The sequence below is a fragment of the Sander lucioperca genome, chromosome 5 (genome assembly GCF_008315115.2).
Source record: "Sander lucioperca isolate FBNREF2018 chromosome 5, SLUC_FBN_1.2, whole genome shotgun sequence".
Taxonomy (NCBI): domain Eukaryota; kingdom Metazoa; phylum Chordata; class Actinopteri; order Perciformes; family Percidae; genus Sander; species Sander lucioperca.
The window spans coordinates 26043561-26065772 of record NC_050177.1 but is presented as its reverse complement, the minus strand read 5'-3'; the positions used below and the strand labels follow the sequence as shown (position 1 = coordinate 26065772).

The 22212-nt window shown below is 39.2% G+C and overlaps 1 protein-coding gene across 1 annotated transcript; it reads left to right on the top strand.

Moving 5' to 3' along the window:
• Nucleotides 1-1725: 1725 nt before the first annotated feature.
• si:ch211-136a13.1 (HHIP-like protein 1) lies at nucleotides 1726-20547 on the top strand. The gene is made up of 14 exons (XM_031297275.2): nucleotides 1726-3125; nucleotides 8271-8535; nucleotides 9208-9487; nucleotides 9613-9738; nucleotides 9890-10033; nucleotides 12855-12967; nucleotides 13339-13479; nucleotides 13914-13988; nucleotides 14276-14402; nucleotides 14815-14960; nucleotides 15500-15581; nucleotides 16129-16211; nucleotides 16661-17026; nucleotides 19104-20547. The coding sequence occupies exons 1-14, from the start codon at nucleotides 2832-2834 to the stop codon at nucleotides 19868-19870; spliced, it is 3009 nt and encodes a 1002-aa protein (XP_031153135.1). The 5' UTR covers nucleotides 1726-2831; the 3' UTR covers nucleotides 19871-20547.
• The last annotated feature ends 1665 nt before the right edge of the window (nucleotides 20548-22212 follow it).

Sequence of the window (22212 nt, the reverse complement as noted above, 5' to 3'; positions counted from 1 at the left end):
TGTAGAGGTCTCAGAAACCCGTGTATCAAATATGATACAAATGGCGCTAGATCCCGGAGTAGTTATGACAGAATGCAACTACTTTAAAAAGTATGTACTATGGCAATGAAAGTGTGTACGTGTGAGTGTGTGTTATGACTAAGGGTGAACTCATTGCTAGAAAATGACCTTAAGATTTGCAGCAACAACTGCTCACTTATGTGTGTGTAAGAGAAGAAAGCAAAGATAAAGACACAGTCTGAGAGTCAGTGTGCTCAGTTGCTTTGATAGCACAGTTGTGTTTATGTGTGTGTGTGTGTGTGTGTGTGTGTGTGTGTGTGTGTGTGTGTGCGTGTGTGTGTGTTTTCCCGTAAAGACTGACTCACTGACTCAGTCATTCTACAGATTCGCACATTTTACAAGAATAAACACTGCTTGCTGCATGTTTTTCAGCTCTTACGTGGCACAAGTCTGATCTTGTTTTAGCTGATCTTCTCATGGCTTCATAACTTTGTTTACTTTCGGATGTAAACAGCAGCATAAAGCTCCAAAAATATTTAGATACTCTTCTCACTATGTCATAAAGCTTGTGGTTAAGTATTGATATACTGACATTCCATATGTGATTAACTTAATTAACAACTTTAGAACTGCATTTTGCAGTTATCATGTGTGTGTTGAACCACCAGAAACTGCTAATAACATGGGGAATCCACTATAAAGAGTAAACTAGAAAGCTTGTGGTTTTGGTGTATTTGTCTATTATACTAATCAGATTCCAAAACAACTTCAGAAAGTGTACATTTACCAACACGCTGTCATGTTAATCTATGAGAACTGTAATGAACCATGAAGTTACATAACATGATAAAGTGCCCATCGATCTTTTTAATCTAGGGAACGTCTGGCTGTAGATTATGTTTCTATCTGTGAGTGTAGAGTGATAAAGTGTCTGACAGACAGCCAGATGGGAGTCACTCTCTGATCTGAAAGGTGGCTGGCAATAATGAGACACAGATGGTAGCGGTATACACACACACAAACATGAGACTGTCCCACACACGCACGCAAGCACGCACACACACACACACACACACACACACACACACACACACACACACACACAGCAGTGTTTTATCCTCTTTTTTTAAACACTGTATAGCTCTTTACATTTTTGAACAAATATATTTTACACATTTTTTATTTTAAATTTCTAATTTATATTCAAGATTCTTGCAAGTACTTGCAGTACTTGTTTCTTTTTCTTTTCTCTTGCTATGCTTATTATGACCGTTAATACCAAGGCAAATTCCTTGTATGTGAAAAGCTAATTGGGAATAAACCTGATTCTGGTTCTGATGTGATCCAGTATTAAAATAAAAATATTGATTAAAGCTGCTTTAAGTTATTAGAAAATGACAAAATCCAAATTCAGTGTAATAAAGAGCACATACTGTACGTGCTTATAATATTTAAAGTTATTTGTTAGACTGTTTTCTATGCTGATTCAAGAGGAAGATAATGCAGCTACAAATACTTGAAGCAATGCAATTAAATGTTGGCCAGCTCTGCTCTTTAAACCAAAGATTTGGATTTGTGCCTGGAGAATCCATTGGTCTCTACTTCCAGCACACGTCCTGATTTATCTGACCACACACACACACACACACACACACACACACACACACACACACACACACACACACACTGTCTGGAAACGGCAGAGACAGAAAGGAGGTCTGGGAATGCTGAACAGGGGAGAGCCGGGAGGGAGGAGAGTTGGAAAGTTGCAACTTCAGGGCAATATAGACCACATGCTATGGGAAGGAATGCCTGTGTCTTTGTAGGAGAGTGAAAGAGCAAATGAAAAGAAGAGAGGAGGAGGAGGAAAGAACAAGGAGGGAGGGAACTAAGCTAAGTTCTGCAGCGTGGCTCTGTCTCTGAATGAAAGAACCTCTCTCACTCTCTCTCACTCTCTCCTGCTCTCTGTATGTATGGCTCATGTCGGCTGCAGCAAGTGAGCACATGTCCAGAGCAAAGACAGCGAGGCTCTTCAAGTGACTTAAAGCTGGAAGTAAATATTTTGCAGAAACTTTGGCTGAAGGTGCGAGTCTAAATTTCCGTCCCTGCTGGATTACTTCTTAGCAATGTGACTGCTTTCTTTTGAGGATTGCTGAGCATCCAGCAAATAACTTATTTTTGATGGAAATGGAGTTTCAGTAACTAGATTTGGACACTTTCTTTCTTTCAAGAAATTGTGTTGTGATCCACAGATGTTTTTTGCAGATATGATACTACTGTAGTGACAAGAACTGAAACTCTCCACATGAACAGGACCTTGGGACATTAGTTCTGCCATCCTCCACACACCACCCGGACAGCTGCACTGTAGATCTCCTCATCATCAAAAGAATTCACTGGACCTGGATCAGTTTGACCCCTACTTGCCGTATAAGCATAATGCCTGGACTCTGAGCGCCTTGTAGGTCTCTGGTCAACTTGCAGGCAGGTGTGATGCTGGATGGTCAGTGTGTTTGATACACACACACACACACACACACACACACACACACACACACACACACACACACATGGGGTTGCCTGAAACTGCAGTGACCAGGACATCACATGAGGACATCCAAATCTCCAAACTCTTTCAGAAAAGCTAACTTTGAGTCTCATACCTGTGCTTGACAGATGCCGGTGGCAAAGTAACATGTGCATTGTCTAACAACAAGGCTTCACTCATCTCATACATTATAGTGTAATATCAAATCCAAAGTGCTTTGATTTGCTGAATTACTGGGTCAAGAGCCAAACTACACTGAACTGAAATACAGCATTTTCACACCATGACCCTACAAACTTGTAATTTGCATCACGCTGTCCTCCCTCACCTCCTTCTTCTGGTCCTGCTGTTGCTCCTCCATGTCTTGTGGGGGTGCTGTCACCCCCAGTGTCTGGACTACAAGCCTCCGTTTGAGCCCCGGCAGCCACTGGTCTTCTGTAAGGAGTATTCTAAATTTGGATGCTGTGATCTGGAAAAAGATGAGGCGATATCAGTCAAGTTTTACACCATCATGGACAATTTTGACCATTCAGGTTATATGACCTGTGCCAAGTACATACGCAGCATCCTCTGCCAGGTAAGCAAAACATTTAATTATTTGAATCATTATAATTATGTTTGATTATGTGGCTATGCTCTTCTTATCCTGGGCATCCAGATGTTCAAGGGATAATGTTTGTAATTAATTGCATTTGAGTATTTAACTGAAACTATACTAATATACTGGAAATATACACCTGTCACCTGCTAAAGTCATTTTTACAGTGGGATTCACATGAATCGTTTCCACTATGTGTTAGTGTAGCTACTTTGTGTAGTGACTACAGTAGTGACTACAGTCCCATATTTTTTTTAACCTAAATATGTCTCTCATGCAAGGTGTAAATTTGGCTGCGGATGTTTGCAGTTCCAACTTGGAAACCTGGTTTTTGCATCCAAGGTATTACACCGTAAGACGTCTTAAAGTTGAGCACAGTGTGCATTGAGCAGTTTATTTAAATTTCTTTTTCCTCTGTTTTTTTGTCAGGTAATAATAGTATAATTTATATTTCAGTGAGCAGTATTATAACCACCACTCTGAAATCCAACTCTCCAACTCTCCCTCTAAACAAAACTGTGGTGTGGTTCGTCAGTAAGACACCTCAACAGTAATCAACACATTGTGGTTTAACGGCTACATGGTGAGGTTGGCATCTGTTAGACAGCACTTACCCATGCTTGGAGAGCTAAACCACAGACTATGTATTGTTCATGTGTTGTATGAACCTAAACAAGCCAAATAATGCAGTGCAATAAACTTTTTACTTGGTTTGAAATAAAGAACATAAATTGACTGTTTGATTGAAACATTGCAACTAAATCCAGAGGAAATCCTTTAAGGGAAAACTTTGAAAGTACATTTTTGATACAGTGGCACATATGGGATAAAATATGCAAAGCACAGCACACACTCATTTGCTTACATTTGCTCATGTGTGAAAGTAAATCCGCAAAGAGTAAACTATGCTTCTTCCCTTCCAGATTCCTGGAAAACTTTGTCATAGTATCTTCTCCCACATAAGAGACAGCCATAGGCATGAGTTAGCTGGACTCTAGACCATGAAGCAGAATGACAGATACATAAATCAGGTTCCCAAATAAGTTGATCACAAGCAACTCACACCTCAGGAAAACAAAACAGGGATGCTCCTTCCAGAGACTATTGTCTATATTTAAAAGTCTGATAGCAGACGGAATAACGGACTTTGAATAGCGTTTTTTCCCTGGGTAGTGCCCTAAAGCGCCGGCCTGAGGGCAACAATGTAAACTGTGAGGACAGAACATTAAAAGCAATGACTCATATTGCTATCAAACTTTCTTAAGTTAAGTGTTACTGTGATCATTGTATCAGCATTACCGTAGAATCACAAATACTGCACCTTCTCCCAACTGTGATTGTGGCCTTTGTTAGTGTTTGGGAATGTTGTTGTATTTCTATTTCACCATCACTACGTTTCCATTTCTTTTCTGAGCATGCTAATTTTAAACAGATCCACCTCTCCTTTACTGGCCTTAAAGCCAGTCCAACATACTGATTGCATAATCAGATGCTGGCTTTGCACCTCAGACACTAACTTCATGCAGATGGTGAGTGCAAATTGAATGATAGGTGCAGCACAAATTTGTCCTGGCTCATGTATAGGCTACCTCAGATAAAATCTTGATTCTGCAGAAGCCAAAACAAACCCGTAAATAACACTTAAAAATCACACACTCAAATAATGCAAAAAACTAACTGAAAGACTTCCTGGCAGTTTAATGCATCATACGCTATGTTAAGACAGTGACAGATCCAATCCAATCAATTATCTTCAAAGTAAACAGACATTTTTACTAAAGGGTTAGTCAAAAAATGTGGACTATAGCACTGAGCGGTGTGGCTGTTTGTTCTTTGAGTTTTAAATATTTCAATAAAAGATAAAAATCTTCTTTGGAGCCCCACTCAGACCCACTTTGTGTTGTTTGAGGTAAGAGATTCCCTGGAGGTGGTCAAATCAACCCACTGCCAAGGTATTTATCCTGGCTAAACCCACCACACTGAGCCCTCTGTTACAGCTGTGCTGCAAGAGCTTCCTGCACTGATATCAGAGAGACAGTGAAGAGAGAGAGACAGATAGATGGACGTGTCAGGGAGACAGGAGGGAGATTGTCATCATCCCTGAGCTCAACTGACCAAACAAACAATCATTTCCTCCTCTGGCCAGGGGTACAGGATACGTTATATCAAGTTCAAGCAAGAGAGGGGCACAGAGAGAAGAGAAGGAAAGGAAAAGCAAGACAGATAGATATAGAGAGAAAAGCAGTGAAAATAAATAAAGATAGAGGGAGGCTCTGATGAAACTGAAAAACAGGAAGAGAAACCTAAAAACAGAGCTCAATAAACTCCAAGACTGAAACTGAAGTTGAAAAGTTTGTGCAACTGTATTAGAAAATTAGAAATGTGTGTGTGTTATAACTGTATTTTTAATAAGAGTATATTTCACAATTAAAATAAAAAACAACAAAACCCACCTAAGGCCACTTCAAGACCACAGCATCCAACAATCTAATGTTTTTTTCTTTTTCTTCTCTCACCACAATCACAGCTACTGAGGCTACTAGTTACTGCATTCACTCAGTAACTGACTCCAGCTATGATTTAGTTAAATCAGGACCATTTGTTGTAGAAAAGTTAAGGCACAGTCACATCTCTTCTCATTTTTTTCTTCATCTCACTTTGTCTTTTACCCCGCTCTCTCTGGGGGTCCAGGTTCACACATTTACCAGCCATCTGTTTGCCATGACTCTGTTGAATATATATATTTTTTAAAAACCACCATTTAGACTTTTCAGTGCAGTATGGGGAGTCAGGAAGGCAGACAACTGAATTTTTATTTACAGAATTTCAGTTTATTCTGAACTGTACAGCTTTACCACCAAATTATAGTAGTTTGAAGTGGCTGCATTGTTAGGGAACAGCTGTTCCCACTTAAATGCATTTATCCTACCCTATTATAGTAGGAGCCAAAAACAGAACTGACAATAGCTGGTATTTCAACTTCAGTGGGTCAAACAGGAGAAGTAAATACATTGTAGCCATAGATCACTGATGACTTTACATAGATGTCTCCCATTTTCCTGAATAAAACACTATCAGACTTAATATGAAACATTGGCATGATTCTTGCTTCTTTACTATACAGTGTCCTACTGCACAATAAAGAAGATACATCAAACAGTAGGAAGCACTATGAATTCGGTCAATGAGGCTTCCATCTGCTCCACATTGCTCTAGAAACTGCTGTCATTACCAGAACCAGCAGCTCAGACTGAAAACAGCTTTTGTTTTGCCCTGCTAAACTGTTCCCAGGAAGGCTCTGATCTTTGCCCAATGTACTTTCATGTGATTTAACAAAGTTACAGTTAGCTTCTCTTCATTTTTTTTTGGTCAATAACGATTTATTTGTTATTTATTATTTTTAGCATTGGTTCATTTTAGGGTTTGTATTGAGGTGGAACAGCAGCTGAAGTTGCATGAAGACAAAATAAAACAAAGCCAGAAACATAAATAGTTATTGCTTAACTAAAGGGATTAAACAACGCCAGATCTAAAATATATTAAATAAGAAGGCTACTCGGAGAGTGCAGACCTCCACCAAGACCATGCCCTATTTCGCAAAGTTAATGAAAGTGAAAAATAATTTGTGTATCTGCCTGTGATTCGGATCCACTCCCAAATGTAATGTTTTTTTCCTTGGCCCATGCTACAACCTTTCACCAAGTTTCATGAAAATTGGGCCAGTAGTTTTTCAGTAATCCTGTGGACAAACCAACAAAACCAACAAACCGAACCGAGAACACAACCTCCTTAACACGGAGCACCAAGAAAACACCTGAAAATACACACAAGTCCTGTGGTTCTGGCAGGCTCAACATTGTGTCGTTGGGATGATATGGGAAGAGCAAATCTCGAGGGTGGACAGGAATAGAGGAGGAATTCTATCTGTTATACAGTATATTATCATGCGGAAATGACTTACTGTATATGCTATTACATTCAGTATGGTCATACTACAAGTCATTATGAATGATTACTTGCACAATAAAACAATCAGGAAATCAGTAGGTCTGTACATTTATTTTCCAGTTACAAAGACACATTAAAACTAAATTAATAGGACTACCTGACATAAACTGAAACATGTCAGAAAGAGTATAAAAGAATAACACACAGACATGTGTAACAAACTTGGAGTCACATAACACTCAGACCCATGGACATATACGTTTCTTCTTTTTCCATCTCTATATTGTATTCATAATTAATAATGTGTCATGGTTAATGGGAATTTTTTAGCTTGCCACGCACAAAGAAATAAAAGTGCAAATGATTTATGAGCAGTAGATCCAGGTACAGTACAAGCACACATTCAGTGTCCCACACACAGTTTGCCTGTGTAGGTGTGATATTAGGGACAACAGCACATTTGCTTTCAAGGGGTACACTGTACTTCTGATGTGTGCTAAATTATTTAAACTTGTTGCATCCAGTTACTTTTTATTTTGCTAAAATGCCAAAAACCTCCTTTGGAAAAATGAACTCATCAATGGGCATTAGGCACACAAAACACAAATACCGCAACCGGAAGCCTTGGATCAGTTAACCATCTAGTCAGTTGGTTGTTCAGATTTGTATTCTGCCAAACATTTCATGAGTGATCTTGTGCTTTTTGTGCTTTGGGTTCCGTTTCCTGGTGATGATCAGTTAAGAGATGATCTGGCATTGAGTGAAAGAGCACCAGTCGACCACATAATGGTTTGGTTGTCGTGCCTGCCTGTGCCTGCAGCTTACCATTCTGGGTGTGGACAGTGTGGTTGTGACTTAATAACTGACTGGACCTTCCTGGGATCCATTTATACCAGACTGCACTCAGACAGCCTGTGTATTACCTAGGCCTGACCAGTCATAGTAAGGCGGTGAGGAGCTGCGGTGGAATAAGTGCACAAATTCTATATTTATGTGATCCATACATGTCCTTAACTTTACCTCTGAGATAAACACATTGGCTTAAAGACATGTTAATAGTATAGACACTGAAAAATATCTACACAGAGTGACAAAAACGTCTGCATTCATGGCTTCCTCGTAACCTTAATTATAAGAGAATTTTCAATTTTTTTGTTGTTTAATCATCTTTTGCAGGAGTGTTCTCCATACGCCGCCCACCTGTATGATGCTGAGGATGCTAACACTCCAATGCGGATGCTGCCTGGAATGTGCGGTGATTACTGCTCCGATTACTGGCAGCAGTGTCGGTACACGCTCAGCCTCCTCCTGGAGGAGTCGGGGGGGCCGCAGCAGTTTGCCAACATGACTGCAACAATAGAAGAAGATCGCAGAAAGTTCTGCAACTTTCTGGAGCTGAAGGATAAACAGTACTGCTATCCGAATGTATTGACAAATGCAGGTATGGGGACATATGTTTATGTTCAGCAGCAGACACACACACACACACACACACACACACACACACACACACACACACACACACACACACACACGAACACTCGTCTGATCTAATTGTGAGGTTGAGTTGAGGAAAAACTCAGAAGATAAACTTATCTCTATTACTTCTATTTACATAAACAGCCAACATGAACAAAAAGGTTGTCATAGAAAAAAGAAAGTCTAAATTCCCAGTGGCAAGAACCTCAACTTGCACTAACAAGACAGTCTAATTATGATTCGTAAGGTAGACTGTATGGTAAAAGCATGATTTGAAGACATATTATATTATATATGTAAGAAGCATAGTTAGAAAACTAGGTGATTGCCTGGATAGATATATATATATATATATATATATATATATATATATATATATATATATATATATATATACATATATCTTGTTTTGGTCTGTAGTCTGGCAGTAGGTTGTATTTGCTGAATATAGATTTTTAAAACCTGGAGAAAGGAAGTTGTAGGCTACTAATCAAGTCTCAGGCACACTGACACTTTAATAATACACCCCCTTAAAACCCTTCTCTGTTTTTGTGTGTTTATAAAGATCCATTAACAGTACCGTTTTACTCCTGGCTTCACTTCTCATTTCTCGTATAAACTTTTCTGTCCCTAGCTCTAAATGCTAACTTGGGGTTGGTAAGTGAGGATCCCAAAGGATGTCTGGAGCTGTGTTTGCAGGAGGTTGCCAACGGGCTCCGTAACCCCGTGGCCATGATTCACGCAAATGATGGGACTCATCGATTCTTTGTGGCGGAGCAGCTGGGTTATGTGTGGGTGTATCTGGCCAACGGCTCTAGAATCGACCGTCCTTTCCTCAACCTCACCCATGCTGTCCTCACATCACCGTGGGCTGGAGACGAGAGGGGATTCCTCTGCATAGCCCTACATCCAAGGTTCATACTTTCATGATAATGTAGAGACATTAACAGTAAGGTTTTGCATAATTCTCAAGGGAAAATGCCACTGTGCCAACAGGTTGTGTAAAGTATGACTTCTTCTGCTTCTTTTCCATGCATAGGATCACCACAGTCAGAAAAGCCTATGTGTACTACTCTGTGTCTGTCAAGAAGGAGGAGAGAATACGTATCAGCGAGTTCACACTGTCAGCACATGATGACAACCAACTAGACCACTCCTCTGAGAGGTGGGCAGAGAAGTTCAGAGTCAGAGAAACACAAGTGAAAACAAAGAGAGAGAGTTTTTTTTAGATTTGTGTTGATAGACATTGACTAGTTGTTAGTAGTAGTTAGTAATAGGATATTTGTAACTTCTGGTACTTGTACTTCTTGGTTTAGGACTATTCTTGAGGTGGTAGAGCCAGCATCCAATCACAATGGAGGACAGCTTCTATTTGGCCATGACGGGTACCTGTACATCTTCATTGGTGACGGTGGCCGAGCTGGGGACCCATTTGGAAAGTTTGGCAACTCACAGAACAAGTAAGAATAATTTAACAAATGTAGGTGCTTGATTATGTTGCCTTCAGTATTTCCTAACAAGTCACATTAAATTCCTCAAGTCGCAAGTCGTTGTAATGTTTTTTCATCTACAACAGCCAACCTGAAAATGAGCTGCACATCTATGTGAGCACAGGAGAAGTTTGACCTGTAATGGTTTGAAAAATCATTCTCCTTGCAAAGCTTCAGCCTTATATGTAATAAAAAAAAATGATATACCAAAGTAAGATAAGCACATCCTTTTGATTACTCTCAGAGGTTGTTAAAATTTTAAATGATAAAGGTGCTCATCATAGAAAATTTTGCCGCTGTTGGCTGCATAAACATATATTAAAAAAATAACAAAGTCTGTTTAAAATCAGGCAGTTCTGCCTAAAGGAGTTCCCGTTAATTAAATTCCAGTTAAGTCTAATGAAAAGTTATGGAGAAGGTAGACTTCAAAGATGTGGAGACTCTGACGTTACTCTGTTGCAACTTTAAATTATGGCTTTTTAAAGACAGGTTATCTTCCACTTATGGAAATTCCCATAAACTAAGGATCTTGCTGGGCTGGGAACCTGCTCATATAACACAGATTATCATTCCAACAGTACATATTTGTAATTTGTGCACACAAATTATCACAAAAAAGTATTCTTTATATGCCCTGTAGAACACTTCTTTAATTAGGATTGCAATAATTAACTTTTTGTATATTCTAGAGGGTTTATGGAGAAGATCTCAATTATGTCTATATTATAATGAAATATAAAAGTGCTGAAGACTTTTGGAAGGGACTGTGTAATTGAATTAACAGGGCTGGATGTAAGCATGTCAGCAAAGATTATTGCAGGAGCAGTGCATGAACTTTCCAAAGATCAGGAGGGACATATGTTTCCAATAATAGACATGAAGTAATGGTGGACTGAATGTAGAGTTTCACTTCATAATGTATGTGCAATTGTTCTCTAAAAATAAAAGAATAAACCACATCAGTATCTGGTAGCAGGCATGTGCCAATGGGAGTTCCAACAGTCAAAGTCAAGGAGAGGTGGCAGGATGTGTTTATGCCAAGAGCAGTGCACATAGAGTTTATAAAAGGAGCTTGTATTAAAAGGGACTGCAGGGCATTATGTGTATTTTACTGTGTTGGTAAACTTTACTCTCCTCTCAAACCACATGACCTTTACAGTATAAGGACCTGTACAGGATAGATAGGCTAACTGTATCTCAAGGGGATGTGTGTTTGTGTCTGTATGTATGTGCAAATGTACATGTGGATGCTATTATGTGTGTTTTTTCCACAGTAATGAAGGCTTGCCCTACATTTAGCTATGAGCTACAACTGTCATTCTCTATTTTCATTTGATCAACTCTCAGTGGCTTAAATGTTAATTACAGCCAAAGGACAACAAGGTAGGAAGTGCAACTATTACTGCTCATTTGCTGTATACACAATGAACAATGCTCCATGATGTCATGCATAATAGAGTTACACTGTGAATTGTGGAGCTAAAAAATACTTGGACTATGGTAAACATTTAAAACAATTAAATTAAAGATGCAGTGGGTAAGACTTATAAAACTAACTTTCTGTCATATTTGCTGAAACTGACCCTATGTTCCAGTAGAACTACATGACGCAGTTAATTTAAAAAAAAAAAAAATCCGGCTCCTCTGGCACCACCTACAGCCTGTAGTGCGATTTGCAAAAATCCACAGCTCCCTGTTCAGATCCACCAATCAGGGCCAGGGGGGGTGTCTAACTGTGTGTCAATCACTGCTCATGCACACGCATTCATTCTCTCTTGTGGGGGGAGGGGCTTAGGAGACCATTTTGGCCTTTAGCGGAAAGGGGGGAGGGACTGAGAAGTTGTCGATGTTCAAATTCTTTTGCTAAGTCCTGGATCTTCACAATCCTACCTACAGCACCTTTAATATTGCAGCTTCATGCCAAAACAAAAACAAAAAAAAGGTTTAAGTTCTCAGAGAGGTTAAAGCTAAACTGGAATACCCATGGTGTTTATCTCAAAACCAGCCCAAAAATCTGATCAGAACTGTGGCTGACTGGGGAAGCCCTCTGATGAATTTTATCAGCAGCAGGTGAATGACATTGACATTTAGCGAGGTTTATCTGAGATGCTGACAGCTTTTCTCCAGACGGTTATAGTTTGGCCCTTTAGCTGTTTCTGAGGGGTTTTGTTGACAGGCCATATTAGCTGTTCTGGGAATGAGGGAGGATGCCGCCTGCCAAGTCTAATATTGACACTACACATTGCAGACTGCCACACACTGGTATGTGGAGGAAAGAGAGAGAGACAGGGAGAGTGAGGGAGAGGGAGTGAAAGGAAGGATTGGAATGAGTGGAAAAGGGGTATATGGAGAGAGCGACCAGGGCATAGGGAGGAGAAAGGTACACAGTAAATGAGAGAGGAGAAGAGAAAAAGGAAAATGGAGAAAGGGATAAAGGACAAACTTAGAGATTTAGTTCAAATGGATGGACAGAGAGAAAGGTGAGGGAAAGTAACCAATGATAGGAAAGTTGGATGTAGAGGAAGACATTATGAAGAACAATGAATATGGGAAAGAGAGAAAATAAATGGAAAATAAATAGCAGGGAAGTTAATGCAGAGGAAGATGAGGTGTGTTGCAAGAAGTAGAAAAAGAGGATGACGGGAGAGTGTAAGGTCAAAGGTGAAACATATGTTGGAAAGAAAAATAAACAGGTCAAGGTCTTTTTAATATCTGCCTAAAAAGAGCACTCACTCAGTCACCTCAGTCTTGAAGCCTCTCTAAATCCTCTCGTCTACTCTGTTGAATATAGGTCAACACTCCTCGGCAAGGTGCTGCGTGTTGATGTTGACAACAATGATGATGGCCCCCCGTACAGCATCCCCTCAGATAACCCATTCTTGAGAGAAAAAGAAGCACGGCCCGGTAAATCTCTTAAAATGTTCTATATCTGTGGAATAATTGTGTCCGGTCACATTTAAAATGAATGGAATATTTAAGATCAATAGCACAATAGTAAATATTAATGAGACTTTGTTTTGGCTTTTCTAATGAGCACACATAATATGTGACTGCTGTGGGACTGTCCTTCTCTTACAGAGGAAAACATAACTCAGTAAACACTGCCATTTTGAAATACAATAATAAAAAAAAAAAAAACATGTCTTAAGGCTACGACAGATGCAACATTTTCATTCCAGAAATAGTATATGCCTTTTTGGTTTCTGTATGCAGCCTCACAAGGGATGTGTGCTATTTGTGTCAATATGTAAATGTATTTTTTTCTTTCTGTGCAGAGATTTATGCCTTTGGCGTTCGCAATATGTGGCGTTGCTCCATTGACCGTGGTGACCCCGCTACAGGCCGGGGCGGAGGCAGGATGTTTTGTGGTGACGTAGGCCAGAACAAATATGAAGAGGTGGACCTTATTGTTAAAGGTATGGTGATTTTAGTTTGAAGCAACATTTTACTTTAGAGAGAGCTTTTACTGAATTTTCAGTGTTCAAGATTCTTTTCACATTTTCATAAGAAATGGTACACTCATATGAGATGGGTGTTATTATCTACTCATCCTCATGTCATATAAAACTGTTCTCTCAAAGACCACGCAGACAGTGAGTCAGACATCATAGCTTAAGTCTTCTCCCTAACAATTAGGGTGAATGTGATCTGATTACGTAGAAACCTGAAAGGGGCATGAAATAAATCTAATTACAGTCGAATAGTTTTGCAAGTCCAAAGGTTTTTCACAGTATATTTACTGTATTGTGAACATAGACTCTATGATTGTGAAGCAATTCCATTTAGAAAGAATGGTACAATAGTTCTTTCCCTGAGAAGTTGCACTAACTTTGTCAATACATGTTTAAAGGAGGCAACTATGGATGGAGGGCCAAAGAAGGCTTCAGCTGCTATGATCGCAAACTCTGTCACAACTCCTCGCTAGGTGAGGACTGCTGTCATTCACTTTTTTCATGTTCACTTTTTGCAATTGACACTACTGAAAAGGATTACATTTTTTACATTATACTATATGTACTGTCATTGTTGAAGGCTGTGAAAGTCTCTTAACAATAACTTTAGCTAATTTTAATTTAGTTTAAGTTTGTGGGCTCAAGTGACTTTTCAAAATTATGCCTCTGAATATGGTGCATATTTACAGCAGTATGTCGCTATAGTTTTGTCTTCTTGTTATGGTGATAAACTGGTGTGTTGTTCTATGTCTATGTCTAGATGACATCTTGCCTATCTTTGCCTACCCCCACAAGTTGGGCAAATCAGTGACGGGAGGATACATCTACAGAGGCTGTCAGATGCCCAACCTCAACGGACTCTACATCTTCGGGGATTTTATGAGTGGGTTAGTGTTTCTGTGTAATTTCTAAATCTAAACTTTGTTGAGACAAATTCTCGCCAATAACTGCAGAGACCCAGGATCCAGTTTGTAGAAGCCGTAATTGCAACATCATTACAATACAAAGCCTAATAAAAAATAGATTATATAGATCTGTCTTTGTCCTTTGATTGAGGATTTTTTAGCTGCACCTTTTCCTTCAATTCTTTCGTGAAGTCAATGCAACATCAAGTATTACAGTAAGTGTGGCTGGAAAAACACAACATTTTTAATAAGGAGTGCAATAATCTGCACTTATATTGAGCGATTTTACACAGGCTGGATTTCATATTTATGGTAAACATGCATGTATATGAAAGTATTTATGGAGATGCATATTATATATATTTATGCTTATGTGCTGTTTGTTTCTGTTTAGGCGTCTGATGTCTCTAAAGGAGAATGTTACTTCTGGTGAGTGGCTGTACAATGAGATCTGCATGGGAAGAGACCAGACCTGCAGATTCCCCAAACTCATCAACAGTTACTACAAATACATCATCTCTTTTGCTGAGGATGAAGCAGGTAAGAACCTACCAACATGCAAAGAAATAGTCATTGTATCACATACAATATATTGCTTAATTAAAAGAAAACATTAATGAGGTCATTGAGGTGTGGGACATGTATGTAAAGTTAAATTATATGATTAAAGAGTTTGTTTCCTAAAGTGTAATTTTTTAAATTGTGGAATCATTAATAATGTTAAATTGCCACCAAAAGGACCCAGTAGAGGGTTCAGTTTGACTTTAAATCTGGTTTGTATTAAAGAGACTGCTGATTTACCAGGGAGAGGGTTGTGCACATGCTGCTGGTCTTAAACAATCTCCTCCCTCCCCTGAAAGTGCCTCAGGGAAGATTAAAGTTAAAAAGTTCCATCTCTGTTTTGTTCTTCCTCTTTCTTGCTCTATGTCTCATCCATACTCATTGTAAATATTCACTCCCTCCTTTCATTCTCCCTGCTGTCCACCTTCATTACACCTCCCTCTGTTTCTCTTTGTCTTTTACTCTCCACCTATCTCTGTCTGCCTCACTCTCTCCCTTTCCTCTGTCCATCTTTCTAGGTGAACTGTATTTTTTAGCCACAGGAGCTGCGAGTGCCACAGCCAGAGCAGGAGTCATCTATAAGATAGTTGACCCTTCCAGGTAGCTAACCATTACAACACATCACTGCAGTAATAAATCCACTTTCATCATACCTGCAGGGGTGTGTGGTGTAGAGGTTGAAGAAGGTTGTGAGTGTATAAACTTTAGCAGAAAGGAAACTATCAGCTAAGTAGAACTATGATTGGGCCGTTAGGTGAAAGTGCTATGATGGTCCCAAGTAATGGGGACATTGGTCATTGTGACTTACTGTACGTAGACTTGGACTAAACTAAACTGATTTTTCTTATTGCTTATTGACTGCTATATACGTGGATACAAATGTATCAGTGATAAGCCCAAACAATTTACCAAGGAGAGACAGGAAATGGGGAGAGAGAGAAGGGTATGACATGCAACAAAGGTCCCCAGCTGTAATTAAACCGGTTAAGTGACACAAGCTGTAACCACTCGGCTACCAAGGTGGTCCAGTCTAGCTCTAGTTAAAGTAGAATAGCTGATCTTAGAATACTCTAACATTACTTCAAAACTCAAAAATGATGTAATAGGTTGCATGTGTGTGCTTATTTTTTCTCTCCTGACCACATAGGCGAGCAGCACCAGGAAAATGCAGCGTCAAGCCTTCACCTGTTAAGATAAAAGGAAAACTGATTCACTTCTACCCCAAAGAAGGTAAGCAAATGGTTAACTTCTGTTCCACTTTTGGTTTTGTCAGTGTGTTTTCCCATTTTTCGTTTGTTGTTGTTCTTTATAGAAACATGAGACTCTTAGCCATATGTACTCTACCAAAAAAACGGTGGTGATGGTGCAGTGGAAATGACACATGCCTTTGGTGTGGGAGATCTGGGTTCAATTCCCACTGTGATACATCAACCAATGTGTCCCTGAGCAAGACACTTAATCAATAGTTGCTCCAGAGGCGTGCAGCCTCTGACATATGTAGCAATTGTAAGTCACTTTGGATAAAAGGGTCAGCTAAATTATATGTAATGTAAAAACCTCATCAAATAATCATGTCTAGAATTCTGATTATCTTGTCAATGTGCATCGGTATGGACATCAAATTCTGCATAGGTTTTTTGACACTGCTCAAATGTCTTTATTTCTTCCTTTCTTTGCAGAGTTTGTAATCAACAAGAAGCCAACCACCACACCTGTACCCACAACAACCACAAGGAAAACTACAACAACAACAAAAACACCACCAAGAAGAAAGTCACCTATAATAATAATAAAACCACCAATGCCAACAAGAACAACAATAAGAAAAACGCCACTACCACCACCAACAAAAGCAACAACAAGAAAAACAACATTACAGACAACAAGAAAAACAATGAGAAAAACACCACCAGCGCCCACAAAACCAACTTTAAAAGCAACAACAACAATAAAAACAACCTCAGCAACAACAATAAAATCATCAACCGTACCAACACCTGTCCAGATGTCCATGGCAACAACCCCCGCCACAACCACACCCACTGGTAGGCCTACTGGTGCACCTGTTTACCAAGCCAGCTCCACTGATTACCCAACCACTAGGCCCACTCTTTACATAACCACTAAATCAAATGTTAGGACTAACATTAAACCCACCGCTAAACCTACACGAATATGTGTCTTGATGCGTGGTGAAGCCACCAGTGTCAAACCAGGTGGTTTCTTCTTCTGCGCTTTATTGTTGCTTTACATTTTAACATGCTAATACTAAATTAACCAAATGCTGTGCAATTTACTTACCTTCAATGATTTATATAACTTGCCTTTTTGATCAAATCAAATCACTTTTAAATTAGAAAACTGTACATTACAGTTACACAGGATTGCTGCAGCAGTCTTAGTTGCTACAAATGTCAATTACAGGCTGCCTTATGACTCACCTTTACAAACAATCATATAGAAATAGAAAATATGAAATAATACAGTTTGGCAGCTAAGTTGGATTAATGTAAATATGATTTGGCCTTTTTTTTTTTTTTTTTACTTTTTTGAACCAGTTTTTGGTCTGTACATCAGTTTAAAATACTGCAGGGTAGAAAGTAACTTAATTATAGCTCACAACTGGCTATTATAGCATGATTTATTCAGAGCTCCATACTAGTTTTACAGCATAAGAATGAAAATAAACTAGTCTGTAATCTTTTATAGCAGCTTACACAGTATGTTAGAGATGAGCTACCTACAGTAGCTCTCAGGTATTTTCTTGCATGGTGAAAATCGAAAATTAAAATTTAATTAAAAATTAAAAGATGCTTAAAAGTGAGGAAATAAAAAAATACAGTAAAATAGCCAGTAGGTCTAATTTATACTAAATGAGAATGTAATATATTTATTTTAAATTATTCTATGTTTTTTTGTGGCAAAGTAGCCTTATTTAGAAAAAAACTTTTTACAATCCATAAAAATGGCTAAATTAAATGTATGCTCATCAGTCTTTGCACTTTGCACTGGAAAAGTAGAAAAAAAAACACATAAAATGTGCTACGTCTCTGAAGAGGACACAACAGATTAGTAGTATTCACCTCATTAAATGCTAAAATGGAAATGTTATGTTGGAAAATTAATATGAAGTACAGTTAGTTAGTGTACCAATGTCTCAACTTTTGCTCATGTTCTGTTTACTGACCGAAAGCAAATTGAGGGCAAATTTGCCTTTGCGGATGTAGAAGGTGAGCATGAGCCTTTCACACAAGCTTGTGTCAAACTCACTCAGGTAGGGGAATTAGAGAACGTGGCAACTTTATTTCTTGCATTATATTCTTTGGCTGGTACAGGAGTCTAAAGCAGGATAAATGGTGCTTATTTATGTGTTGCAGTGCCTTAAATTAAATCAGGTACTTTGGCATTATTTATTTTGAATAAATGGTTCTGCATCAGCTTCAGTTTGGACATTCATCTTTGTGTGTCTGTGTTTATGTCTTTCCTTTGCCTGTCTTCAGGGATGACATTGCTTTAAATGGCTTTTGTGAAATCTGAGCTTTGTAAAACATGTTCTCAAATGAACAATTTGGTGTACTAGCTAAAGATATATTGAACATTTTAGAAAATATTCTTATTTGATTTCTTGCCGAGATTTAGATGAAAAGATCGTATCTGTACGATAAATATGAAGCTACCACCAGCAGCCGGTTAGCTTAGCTTAGCATAAAAACTGGAAACTGGGGGAAACAGATGTCCAAAGGTAACAAAATCCAGCTAACAGCACCTTTTAAAGCTCACCAATCAACGTAGTATATATTGTTTGTACAAAACCAAAGTGTAAAAATAACTTATTTTTTTTGCCGGACGCATTGACTTCATGGATGCTTTTAGACATTGGATTTAATCTGTTAGAACCAAACCAAAAAAAAAAACTGAAACCGAAACCAAATCTTAATTAACAAGCTGGCAGGTGGATTTTGTTATCTTTGGACAGAGCCAGCCCCCTCTTTTCTTTGTTTTTATGCTAAGCTAAGCTAACGAGCTGCTGGAAGTAGTTTCATAATTAGCATATAAGCATCTTTAACACATTGTTAAACTACATATATTCAAATAAAGAGGGTGATTCTGTCTCTCCATCAGGTTATCTCACAACCATCATGACTGCAGCCTTCTCTAGGATTGCTCAAACCCCAATCATCACCACACCTCCAACCAGGAGACACGGGAGACCCCGGCAGTACGCCCCTTTTACCACCTCACAACCTTTTACCTCACCACAACATCCTCCTTCTCCATCCACAACATCCCTGAAACGACAGCAGATGGCTCTGACCTCTGCACGATACCCTGAGCCTCCTGGAGCGCTGACCACACCACTGCCGCCATATTGGAGCCAGAAACCCACGGCATCAGGCTTCAAGCCCCAGAGACCACCAATCAACACAACACTACCTAAATCACAGGAAGAGAGGGTGTGGCTCGGAGAGAAGCTTGAAAGCGCAGGGGAGGGTAACCAAGTATATAAGAGGCTTCGAGGAAGAGGTCGCGGTCACAAGAGAGGAAGAGGAGGAAGAAGGCTGCGGGTCGGCTCAGTGCGACTAGTAAGCGCCGATGGTTTGTCAGATCGAGGTAGAGTGGAGATCTTTATCCGTGGTGAGTGGGGGACAGTTTGCGATGACCTTTTCAACAGCAAAGCAGGTACTGTGGTGTGTCGACAGCTCGGCTTCACGACGGCGTTGGCCGTGATGAAGAGGGCTGCACTTGGGGAGGCAGACCGCAGCGTCAGGATCCTACTGGATGATGTGGAGTGTGAGGGCAGGGAGAGATCGCTGCTAGAGTGCAAGAGAGCCAGGGTGGGGAAACACAACTGCTCACATGGGGAAGATGTAGGGGTGATCTGCGGTTAGCACGGAGGGGTGAAAAGTTAAAGTATAGGAAGAAAAGAAAGAAATGACGAAGGTAGTGTTTGAAGAAGGTATGAAAGGTTATTACAGACTGCTCATTTTTAAGCATTGACGTTGGTGATGTCAGTTTGCTAACAATTCTATGAATGTTTTTTTTTTTTCACATTTTCCAGTTTTACTTATTGATGTTTCTTTTGTCATTTCCCTTTCTCTGCCAAATTAAAAAAAAAAAAAAAAAAACATTCCAGAGGAGCCTACGTTGGGAGTTTCTCCCAATCTCACTCAGTCCACTGTTTTGTAAAATCTAACCAAGCAAATGACACCAATTGTGAAAGTTCATATTAACACATAAACCATTATGTAGTTATCTATCCCTATCACGCATTATTAACCACTGTGTAACAAAGGGCCGGGTCATATCTGCTTTTATTACAGTGATATTTCCGAACGCATCAAGTCATTTCGGTGGAATTGCTTGTGGACACTTATTAAAAAGGTACTCAGAGATGTGAACTTAGACATAAAAATTTGCAAACAACTGTTTTAAAACAACTGTGCTAACCTACTGTCCGTTAAGTGACTAAATAGTAATTAAAGCTATAGTGCGTAGTTTCTGTCGCCCCGATGAGGAATTCTAAGTAATGATAACAGCACTGTCGGCGCGTCCATGTGGTACAAGCCTTCGGTGATCACGCACCACCCCCACCCCTCCTCCACGCAGTTGCTAGTAGCCAAGGAGGACACGGAGGATTAAAAAAACATGATGGACTCTTCGGAAGAGGTATTTATCTATTATTCTCTATCTATTTATTTATCTTCACTCAAGTTTCTGGCGGGAAAGCCGCCGGACGACACAATCTTCTGTTCATAGAAATACAGAGAAGAGTTGTGTGGAGCTGACATTTTTAATTAGCTTTGTAGCAACTCATTTGGCAATGGCTTGAATGTAACGGACGTTCATTAATATCAAAAAGTTACGCACTGAAGCTTTAAGTTAATCTTCAAGCACCACTCATGAGTATTGTTCATGGTAAAGATGGCAATCGTTGATGAAGGATCATTGTAAGATGAGTGCAACTACCGAGTGATTTGATGTTTGTGGTGTGAGGTCTTCAAGCATTAACACATATGTTTTTAATGAATTTGACTCAGTTTGACTTACTCAAAAATGATCAACGTGGACTGAGTGAGTCTTGGAGAAACTTTAGTCATTTTCTGTGTGTTCTGTTTTAGACATCCATGAGGCAAACAGAGAGGATATCCCTTTAAAATAGTCCATTGTGTTCTAAGAAGACATTTGTATATTTGTATATTGTATCATTTCAGCAGATCTATTTTCTCAAGCGTCTTTTTATAATTTGCATTTTGATACCTTTTTGAATGTAGTTTTAAGATGAACAAATCTAAAGAGCTATAACAAGATAATGCTGGACATTCTGTATGATGAATAATGTTTCCACTTTTATATAACGAGATTTGAGGGCACAAAGTGCCTGTGATATAAAAAACGTTTTACTGCAAAATGACCTCCTTGCCATTCTCTATTATTCTCAACCGATGTATTCTAATGTGCTGAAGAACAATGGAACACGTTGGTTCCCATTGATTTTCCTCCAGCAGCAAGCACACACACACTTTCATTGTCAAACTGTTCTTCCCATCATGTGGCTCTATGAGTGAGACGGTGTTCTTGGCTCCCACAGGTTACCAAAATCATCCAAAGTGCTTCCTAACAGATCTTAGGAAAACCTGCGGGACTGAAGAAAGTTTAATGTCCCACTTTTCTCACCTTGTAACTGTGATCAAACAGAAAAAAAGTAATGAAACACCAATATTATTGACAGCATTGGCAGATTCCCAATCTTCAATCACGATGTGTTAGCCAGACAAATGAAAAAGTGTAACACACAGGGAGAAGATCCCATGTAGACTTTAACATTTTTAAGAATTTGTTTTGGGGATGGGAAGGTTCAAGCTTTTCTCCTGTCTTATGTAAGGAAAACAGACTACAACAGATTCCAGTGCTGACAAGTTAAACTGTAAAGGAATCACTGCTCAGTGAGGTGGAAGGCAGAACTTTCTTAATAGCTTCTAAAAAATGTGATAATATTTGATAAAACTACTGTCCTTAGTTCACTGTGGAGTTTTTTCATGAAGGGAATTTTTGTGTAATATTATTTGCCAATTGAAGTCAGTTACATTTGCATCAAATTAATGTATGAACAGATGGATGGATAGACAGATAGAGGCATGCTGCTTGGACAAATGAAAGAATAAATTACCCCCCCCCCACCCAACTAAAAAATAAATAAATAAAAAAAATTAAACTATAGATAGAACCTCCC